The 10156-nt window shown below is 46.4% G+C and overlaps 1 protein-coding gene across 1 annotated transcript; it reads right to left on the reverse strand.

Annotated features, from left to right (window-relative positions):
- Positions 1-7587: 7587 nt before the first annotated feature.
- On the reverse strand, positions 7588-8445 carry LOC138752981 (uncharacterized). The gene has a single exon (XM_069915579.1). The coding sequence runs from the start codon at positions 8443-8445 to the stop codon at positions 7588-7590; it is 858 nt and encodes a 285-aa protein (XP_069771680.1).
- Positions 8446-10156: the final 1711 nt, after the last annotated feature.

A 10156-nucleotide genomic window follows, 5' to 3' on the forward strand; every position in this document is an offset into this window, starting at 1 on the left:
GACAGGAATATGCAAAGTCTGTACTCTCCAAATTTCACCTTTGTAGGTCTTCCACTGACACCGCACATAATTTTCCAGGTCAACACCTTCTCAATCCTTTCTCATTTGCTCAAAATTGGCCTTTCTCCAATTTAGAATCTCAAGCCGAGTCCCAGACCTATCCTTTTCCATCATTGACGAAACTAATGGCATCATGTTCACTGGAGTTGATGTTTGAGGTATTGGAATTTGCATCAGAAAGACAAACCACTAGTTCCCATTTTGCTTTATTGAGGTGGAGGGCATTTCTCCTCATGCAGTCAGAGAAAAGTCGGACCATTTATTGCAGTAAATGGCCTGGGATTGATGGTCATGGAGAAAAGCTGTGGTCCATTAAGTGCTCGTGGGGATAGGAGTTGCAAACGGGTTGGATTGCTGAGGGAGAACACATATTTACCTTTGAAGGATGATGGATTGGGGAGAGGGGTCATCCGGAGTAAAAGTAGACGGGCAGAAAAATGATAATGCAGAATAACCCTTTGCAGCCAAATCTATGTCCATTAGTAGTGAAAAGCCAAATGAGTTCTTCAGCATTATTTTACCAATACTGATGCAAATCTAAGCTTCAATTACTGCATCAGAACATTTTTACACATTTTCTTGTGACCTTGATTGTTTGCAAGGGGACTTCAGGGCTGGTCAAGAGATGTAGACAAGATAAAGATGATGAGCTCAACAGCATCAGAAAATGCTCAAACATCAGGCATATTAAATACCTCGAAGCATTAATAAGTAATGGTCAATAGAAAGTTTGATCTGGTTGTTTGAGAAAATCCCAATATCCTGTGGTTATTGGGTCCTTGAAAATGTTCGCCTCCTCACCCCAAAGCAGGCCAGAGAGTTGTTGGTATTTATGATCATTTATAGAATCGTCTTCTCAGGCTGTTTATCTCCTTGACACCAAGACAATATCGAAATTAACCAAGGCATCGGCGAATCTAAGATATACAGAAAGAAATATTAATTTTATTGTGAATGAGTCATTGTGTCATTTTGAAATCACAGGTCCTTCAGGGAGAAATTTCTGAACATGAAGATGCTGTCGAAAAGTTACAGGAGGCAGCAAAGTGCCTGCTGTCCTTGAGCAATGACGTTGTTCCAAATGTACTCCAGCTTCGAAAGACCACAGGTACCCTTTCAACATTTGCTGCTTAGATCAAAAAGTGGTTCTCTAATTCCAACAAATACAAGTGATGCTTCCAGCTGGTAAATTAGACATTTTCAATATCTGCAAATTACCAGTGGGGACCCACCAACCTCTTTGAACCTTTCTAAACTATTTCTTGCAATTGATTGGATTTCAAATGTTGAATCATCTTTACCTGGCACGTCATAAATATGCTATCATTTCATAAACAGCTCTGAAAACTCTAAAATAAATGGAATGACCATTTACTAAAGAATTGTGCACACTTAAATAAATGTTTGAATAAAATGCAGTTTTTAAGAAAGTTCCATAGAACTTTCTCTACTGAATTGTGGTCAGTGATTCAGACTCGTATGCCAGAATCGCAATAGTATTGCAAAATGTGTGTTTATTGAATGAAATTTCTGCTCAAGTGGTGCATCTTAGAAGTGTTGGGTCTTATAAAATTGTTGCATTAAAGGTATTGAATTAAGAACCATATTTGGAGTGTTGGAAATGAAAATGGCGGCAAATGCGAATTCTTGCAGTGAATTCGTTGAAAGTGATGCTCTGCCATTAATTTAATAAAGCAGCCAGGCTCCAGTCATGCCAGACTTGTTCGTGGCTCATCAATTGAAGAGGAGATTGATTGATTGGAAACCAGACAACTTCCAATCATAGAAAGAAGACTGGAAATGGGAAACAAATGTTAAAATATTCCAGCAGGACAGTGAAGTCACGAGTTGCACCGAAATGTTAATGTTGCTTTTCTTTTTTCCAGATGCTCTATCAGCTCCTTTATTTTTCTACATTTTTGTTTTCTTTCCTAAATCTCAGAAATTCTATTTTTTCTGAAGAGTGCGTTTGTCTTGTTGATCAGTTATTAATAGAAATAGAGGGTATGTGGAAATGGTAGAGGGTTAAGCAGCGGGAATTTGCCAAGTGTGAACATCTGGCAAACATGCAGCCAAGGAAGTGTTTAGGGCTGTGATGGCTCAAAGACCCCCAATGAGAGGGCATTTCTCGTGCTGTGCTGTGAGGGCACTGAAGATCCATGCATCTGAGCACCCGAAGGGTGGGATACAGTTCTGGTGAGCACGATTGCAGCTGCTCTCAGTGTCTTCTCTATTCACCAGAGTATTCTTTGTTGTTCCTGCTCCTCCTTGGCTCTAGGTCCCCCCACTTCACCTGCTCCTCTCGATGAGGGAAAGGCCTTGAAGTCAACATGTTTTCAACAAAGAGTTGCACAACTGTCCCTCTCTTTCTCTCTCCATTTCCTTTTGCAAATGTCCCTTCCTTTTCACTATTCTTCATTTCACTCGTCTGCTATTTCACGCTGATTCCCTCCAAACTTTTTTCATTCCTTGCTCATCTTTTTGCCCCTACTTTTCCCTTGTCATCTTCTGTTCTGCATTGTTTTAAATATTACTAAACCCACAGTTCTCATGTGTTTGTTGGAATGAAAACACCGGAACCTTGTGGTAAATCTTTGAAGACACTTTTAAATGTATGTGTAACAGAACCTTGTGTTCCTTTTAGCTACCATTGAACAGAGATTCCAGCGTTTGCGTCAGGAGGCATCAGAGCAGAAGATGAAGTTGGAACAGTCAAATGTCCAAGAGGAAGATCTCGAAGGTTTACTTTTACCTGGCATTTCTCACAACTGCGATTTCGGAAATGTTTTATTTCTGGATTGATGAAGCAGGGTCGTTGATGTAGTTGAGAAACATTGCTATTTTACAAACATAACTGGTCCCTAAAAGCAATGCAAGAATGACCAGATGATGTTGATTGCAAGATAAATCTTGGCTGGGACAATTACAGTCCGGATACAGGACATCTCGGCCCCTCTAGTCCACACCGATTTAAGTGAGCTCCTCTTGCCCCACTTACCCGCTCCCTGTCTGTAACCCTCCAATCCCCTCACATCCATCCAACTATGTAACTTGAGAAGTTACTTCCCAGAACCTGGGACCAGGGAGGCAAACTACCAATCTGTTTCCTTAATCGTATCCACAGAATCCCCAATCTGTCCTCCTGACCATCGAATCTCCTATAACTATTACCCTCCTCTTCCTTTCCGTACTCTTTTGGGCCACAGAGGCTGACCTTGTGCCAGAGATACAGCACTGATTCCTTCCCCAGCCTGAATGCTCCTCAAGGAGGAGTACCAATTGTTGAGTGCTTCAGTCACAGGGGCCCCCTCCTGTATATGTCTCTTCCTTTTTCCCCCACCTAACTGTAACTCACTGATCCTCCTCTTGTGGCCCTGTTGAGACCACCTGGCTATAGCTCCTATCTATGACGGCCTCACTCTCACTGACGAGGTTGAGGTCATTGAGCTGCAGCTCCAATTCTCTAACACGGTCCCTGAGACGCTGCAGCTCAGTACATCTAGTGCAATCATGGATGTCCGGGATGTAGAAAACTCCAGGACCTCCACATCTGACACTGAGAAGAGCAAACTGCTCTCACACTCAAACCTTCTCTCTCCCCCTCAACTTAGAAAGAGAAAATAACAAAAAAAACATGAAGAATACATAGTCTTACCTTAATCTAGATACACTCGACCTCAGCCTCTGCTCGCTGAAGCCTCTCAAGCCAAAGCCTCGAAGCCCCACTCTTTCACCAGGCCACTCTCTCACTGGGCCCCTCCTCGCTTGCCTTTCCCTCCTTTTATTAGCCCTTGACCAATTAAACCTGTCACTCTCAACTCGCTCCTCCTCTGAACACTGCCCAAACTCTGGTCTCCGCCTCCTCCGACTCGCTGCTCGAACCGACTAGGCCCGAGGCCCGGTAAAGAACAGAATTTATTGTATGATAGAATCTTGTATGTTCTTTAAGAAAACAGATAGGATGTGGTTGAAGGTCTCATCCAAAGCAATTGCATCCACTCATGCAATTTGATTTCACTACTTCCCCAATGTGCCATCCAGAAATGCACAGAATGACGTGGATGTTGATTCTCTTCACTAGTTGAAACAAGCAAATGTGTTATTAATTTTAAAGCTCCTGCCTCGCATTTTCAAAGTTTGAAAAAGATCAAAGCTGGTGCATAGTTTTATGCATCCACAAGTGTATAAAAAATGGGTTGTGGCAAATCAATGGCAATTATCCATGCCTGCTGCATCCATGCGTATTCAAAGATCGGAGCATGACTGCAACACCATGTCAACTGTGGCAGATTAACTACCACCCCAGTCTGAGCTTTAATAAAGCACCCCTAACCTTGCCTCCCTGCACCATTCTTTGCTGAATTGAATAAAGTGACATTAAGTTACGTTAACTAACATATTAGGGATCTCCAAAGTGTCTGATATCCACCCTTGGTGGCGGGGTGAGGGGGGTGGATGGGTTGGAGAGGCAGCAGTGTGACTCAGATGTGTGGGGGGTGAGACAGCAGCACGACTCACGTGGGCAAGGAGAGAGATAGACGGCAGCGCGACTCGGGTGGATTGGAGAATGTTAAATGTAGTCCCCTTGTTTAAAAAAGGTAATAGGAAGAATCCTGAGAATTAGGGTTAGTCTGACATTATTGATGAGTAAACTAATGGAAGGGATTCTTAAGGATGGGATCTATGAACATCTGGAGAAATACACACTACTCAAGGATAGTCAGCATGTCTTTGTGAAGGCAAACATGGGCCTCACAAATCTAACTAAGTCTTTGGAGGAGGTTACAAAAGAAATTAATGACGGTAGGGTGATAGATGTGGTCTATGTGGATTTTTGCAAGTCATCTGACAAGGTCGGCCACGAGAGACTCCTTCAGAAAGTCATGAGTCATGGGATTAGCAAAAAATTACCTGCATGAAATAAAAGCTGTCATGTCAGAAGAAAGCAGAGAGTCGTAGTGGAAAGAAAGTATTCTGCCTGGAGGTTGGTGACTAGTGGAGTGCCGCAGGGATCTGTTCTGGGACCCCTGCTCTTTGTGATTTTCATAAGTGACCTGGATGAAGAGGCGGATGGATAGGTCAGTAAGTTTGCGGATGACACGGAGGTTGGATTGGAAGATTTGTGGATGGAGATGAAGGCTGTTGAAGGTTGCATAATGATGAAGGTGGGATGCAGAGTTAGGCAGAAAAGTGATAGATGGATTTCAATCCGGATAAGTGAGAGTTGATGCATTTTGGAAGAACAAACCAGAAGGCTGAGTCCAGACTCAATGGTCGGTTATTTAAGAGTGTGGATGAACAGAGGAGCCTTGGGTTCCAAATCTACACATCTCTCAAGGTTGCCACACAGTTTGATAGGAGAGTTAAGAAGGCTTATGGTATGCTGAGATTCCTTCATAGGGGGTTTGAATTCAGTAGAGAGGTCATGTTGCACCTAATTATAGGAAGGAGAGGGGACAGAGGAGATTTACCAGGATGCTGTCTGGATTGGGAAACAATTCTTATGAGGCAAGGTTCGCAGAGCTGGAGTGTAGAAGGATTAGAGGAAACGTGATAGAGGTCTACAAGATTTTCGACATCCTTCCATGAATTTAGGGACCAGAACACTACATAATATTCCAAATGTGGCCAACCCAAAATTTTATACAGCTGTAACTTGACTCACCAACTTTTACACTCAGTGCCCCAAATCATGAAATCCTGCAGGCTGAATGTTTCTTTACCATCCTCTCCACCATGTTGTCTCTCTCAGGGAGCAATGAACTTTCAGCTCAAAATCCTTCTCTCCATCAGTGCTAGAAAGGTTGTATTGTATACTTTCCTCTTGCATTTGACCCCCCCCAAAAAAATCCAGCACCTCACTCAGGGGAGGGGGAGGGGAAGAGGTGAGGGAGGGTGAGTTGTTGAGGAATTGGGATAGATATAGGGAGAGGGTGAGGGGAAGAGGAAGGAGGGGGAAGGAGAGGGAGAGGAGAGGGAGGGAGAGTTGTTGAGGAAGGGGGAGGGATATAGTGAGAGAGTGAAGAGGAGAAAGAGAGGGAGTGGGGTAGGAGAGGGAGGTAGAGTTGTCAAGGAAGGGGGAGGAATATAGGGAGAGGGTAAGGGTCAGAAGAGAGGGGAAGGAGAGGGAGAAGAATGGAGAGGGAGGGAGAGTTTTCTAAGAAGGGGAGGGATAGAGGGGTAGGATGAGGGGTCGGAGAAGGAGGATGAGGGATAGTTGTCAAGGAAGGTGGACGTTCATAGGGAGATTGTGAGGGGAAGAGGGGAAGGAGAGGGAGGGAGTGTCATCGAGAAGGGGGAGGGATATAGGGAGAGGGTGAGGGGAAGTGGAGGGGGAGAAGGGATGGAGAGGGAGAGGAAAGGAGAGTGAGGGAGAGTTGTCGAGGAAGTGGTAGGGATAAAGGGAGAGGGTGAGTGGAAGAGGAGAGGGAGAGGGGAAGGAGAGGGAGATGGAGGGATAGTTGTCGAGGAAGGCGGAGGGTTATAGAGTGATTGTGAGGGGAAAGAGAGGGAGAGAGTGATGTCAAGGAAGGGGGAGGGATAGAGACAGAGGGTGAGGGTAAGAAGGGAAGGAGAGGGAGAGGGGAAGGAGAGGGAGAGGGAGAGTTGTCGAGGCAGGGGAGGGATATAGGGAGAGGGTAAGAGGAGAAGGAAAGAGGGATGGATAGGGAAATGGAAGAAGTAGAGGGTGAGAGAGTTGTCGAGGAAGTGGGAGGGATCTAGGGAGAGGTTGAGGAGAAGATAGGAAGTAGAGGGATTGAGAGTTGTCGAGGAAAGGGAAGGGATCTAAGGAGAGGGTGGGGGAAGAGGAGAGGGAAAAGGGAAGGAGAGGGAGGGGGAGAGATAGAGGGAGACAGTGAGGGGAAAAGGAGAAGGACTGGTTGAGAGGGAGAGAGAGAGAGAGTTGTTTAGGAAGGGGGAGTGATATAGGGAGAGGGTGAGGGTAACAGGAGAAGGCGAAGGAGTGGGTAAAGAGAGGGAGAGGGAAGGACAGTTGTTGAGGAAGGGGGAGGGATAGAGGGTGAGGTGAATGAGAGGGAGGTAGAATTGTCAAAGAAGGAGGAGGGATATTGGGAGAGGGTGAGGGGAAGAGGCGAAGGATAAGGAGAGGGGGAAGGAGAGGAAAGGAGAGGGAGAGGAAAAAAAGAGAGGGATGGTGAGATGTCGAGGAACCGGGAGGGAGATCAGGAGTGGGTGAGGGGAAGGAGGGGCAGAGGGGAAGGAGAGGGAGAGGGAGGATTGTTGAGGAAGGGAAGGGATAGAGGGTGAGGGGTGGAGAAAGAGAGGGAGAGGGAGAGAGGAAGGAGAGGGAGAGGGAGGGAGAGATGTCTAAGAAGGGGTAGGGATAGAGGGAGAGGGCGAGGGGAAGAGGAGAAGGAGAGTGAGAGGGGAAGGACAGCAAGGAAAGGAGAGGGAGGGAGAGTTGTCGAGGAAGGGGTAGGGATAGAGAGAGAGGGCGAGGGGAATGAGTGGGAGAGGGGAGGGAGATGGGAGGAGAAAGAGGGAGAATTGTTGAGGAAGGGAGGGTTAGAGGGAGGGGGGAGGATAAGGAGAGGGAGGGAAGGAGAGGGAGGGAGAGTTGTTGAGGAAGTGGAAGGGATATAGGGAGAAGGTGAGTGGAAGTGGAGAGGGAGAGGGGAAGGAGAGGGAGAGGGAGGGAGATTTGTCGAGCGACGGATAGAGGGAGGGTGAGGGGAAGAGGAGGAAAGGAAGGAGAGGGAGTGAGAGTTGTCGAGGAAGGGTGAGGGATATAGGGAGAGGGTGTGAATGACAAGAGGGAGAGGGGAAGGAGATGAAGAGGAAAGGAGAGGGAGAGAGAGTTGTTGAGTAAGGAGGAGGGATGGAGGGAGAGGGTGAGGGGAAAAGGAGAGGGAGAGATTTCAATGAAGGGGGAAGGAATGAGGGAGTGTGTGAGGGGGGAAGGAAAGTGAGAGGAAAGGAAAGGGAGGGATAGATGTTGAGGAAGGGGGAGTGATATAGGGAGAGGGTGAGGGGAACAGGAGAAGGCGAGGGAGTGGGTAAGGAGAGGGAGAGGGAAGGACAGTTGTTGAGGAAGGGGAGGGATATAGGGAGAGAGTGAGGGCGAGGAGAAGGAGAGGGAGAGGGGAAGGAGAGGAAGAGGGCAAGGAGGAGGAAAGGGAGGGAGTGTTGTCGAAGGGGAGGGATTTTTGGGAGAGGGTGAGGGGAAGACGAGGAGAGGGAGAGGAAAGGAGAGGGAGGGAGAGTTTTCAAGGAAGGGGGAGGGATAAAGGGAGAGAGTGAGGGGAGAAGGAGAGAGGGAGAGGGAGAGGAAAGGAAAGGGAAGGTAAGTTGTAGAGGAGTGAAGGCAGATAAATCCCAAGGGACTGATAATCTACATCCTAGGGTACTTAAGGAAGTGGCCATTCAGATTGCAGATGCTTTAAGAATTATTTTCCAGAACTCAATAGACTCAGGATCAGTACCCATGGATTGGAGGGTAGATAATGTTACCCCACTATTTAAAAAGTGGGGTAGAGAAAAAGCGCGGAATTATAGGCCGGTGAGCCTTACATCAGTAGTGGGCAAAATGATGGAATCCATTATTAAGGATGTAATAGCGGAGCATATGACTAGCAGAGAAGGGATCGGACAGAGTCAACATGGATTTTCAAAAGGTAAATCGTGCTTGACAAATCTATTGGAATTCTTTGAGATGGTGACAGGTAAAATAGATGGGGAAGAGCCAGTGCATGTGGTGTACCTGGACTTCCAAAAGGCCTTCGATAAGGTCCCGCATAAACGACTGGCTTCCAAAATCAAGGCTCATGGGATTGGGGACAAAGTATTGATGTGGATTGAGAACTGGCTGGCAGATAAAAGACAGAGAGTTGGGATAAATGGCTCATTTTCTGAGTGGCAGGCGGTGACCAGTGGTGTGCCACAGGGATCTGTACTGGGACCCCAGCTGTTCACAATTTACATTGATGATCTGGATGAAGGGATTGGATGTAATATCTCCAAATTTGCAGATGACACTAAGCTAGGAGGGCTTGTGTGCACGGAAGAGGGGGTCAGGAAGCTCCAGTGTGATTTGGATAAATTGAGGGACTGGGCAGATACATGGCAAATGCACTACAATGTGGATAAATGTGAGATTATCCACTTTGGTAATACAAACCGGAGGGCAGATTACTATTTGAATGGCAATAGATTAAGAGATGGGGAAGTGCAGAGAGACCTAGGGGTACTTGTTCATCAGTCTCTGAAGGCGAGCATGCAGGTACAGCAGGCGGTTAAAAAAGGCAAATGGTATGTTGGCCTTCATATCAAGAGGGTTTGAGTATAGGAACAAGGATACCTTACTGCAGCTGTACAGGGCCTTGGTGAGACGACACCTGGAGTATTGTGTGCAGTTTTGGTCACCTTATCTAAGGAAGGATGTTCTTGCAATGGAGGGAGTGCAGAGGCGATTCACCAGGCTGATACCTGGAATGGTAGGAATGACTTATGAGGAAAGATTGCGCAAATTAGGATTGTACTCGCTGGAGTTTAGAAGATTGAGAGGGGATCTCATAGAGACATATAAAATTCTGGCAGGACTGGACAGAATGGAAGCAGATGGGATGTTTCCAAGGATGGGAAAATCCAGAACCCGGGGCCATGGTTTGAGAATAATAGGCAAACCATTTAGGACTGAGATGAGGAGTAATTTCTTTACCCAGAGGGTGGTGAATCTGTGGAATTCATTGCCACAGAGGGCAATAGAGGCAGATTCATTAAATATATTTAAGAGGGAATTAGATATATTTCTTCAGTATAAGGGTATTAAAGGTTACAGAGAGAAGGCGGGGACGGGGTACTGAACTTTAAGATCAGCCATGATCTCGTTGAATGGCAGAGCAGGCTCGAAGGGTCGAAGACCTACTCCTGCTCCTATCTTCTATGTTTCTATGTTTCTATGTAAGGGCGAGGGTTAGAGGGAGAGGGTGAGGGGAAGATGAGAGGGAGAGGGGAAGGAGACAGAGAGGGAGGGAGAGTTATCAAGGAAGGGGGAAGGATAGACGGAGAGGGTGAGGGCAAAAGCAGAGGGAGAGCAAAGGAGAGTTTTCAAATAAGGTTGAGGGATATAGGGCGA

This window comes from Narcine bancroftii, chromosome 2 (genome assembly GCF_036971445.1).
Source record: "Narcine bancroftii isolate sNarBan1 chromosome 2, sNarBan1.hap1, whole genome shotgun sequence".
NCBI classification, from domain to species: Eukaryota; Metazoa; Chordata; class Chondrichthyes; order Torpediniformes; family Narcinidae; genus Narcine; species Narcine bancroftii.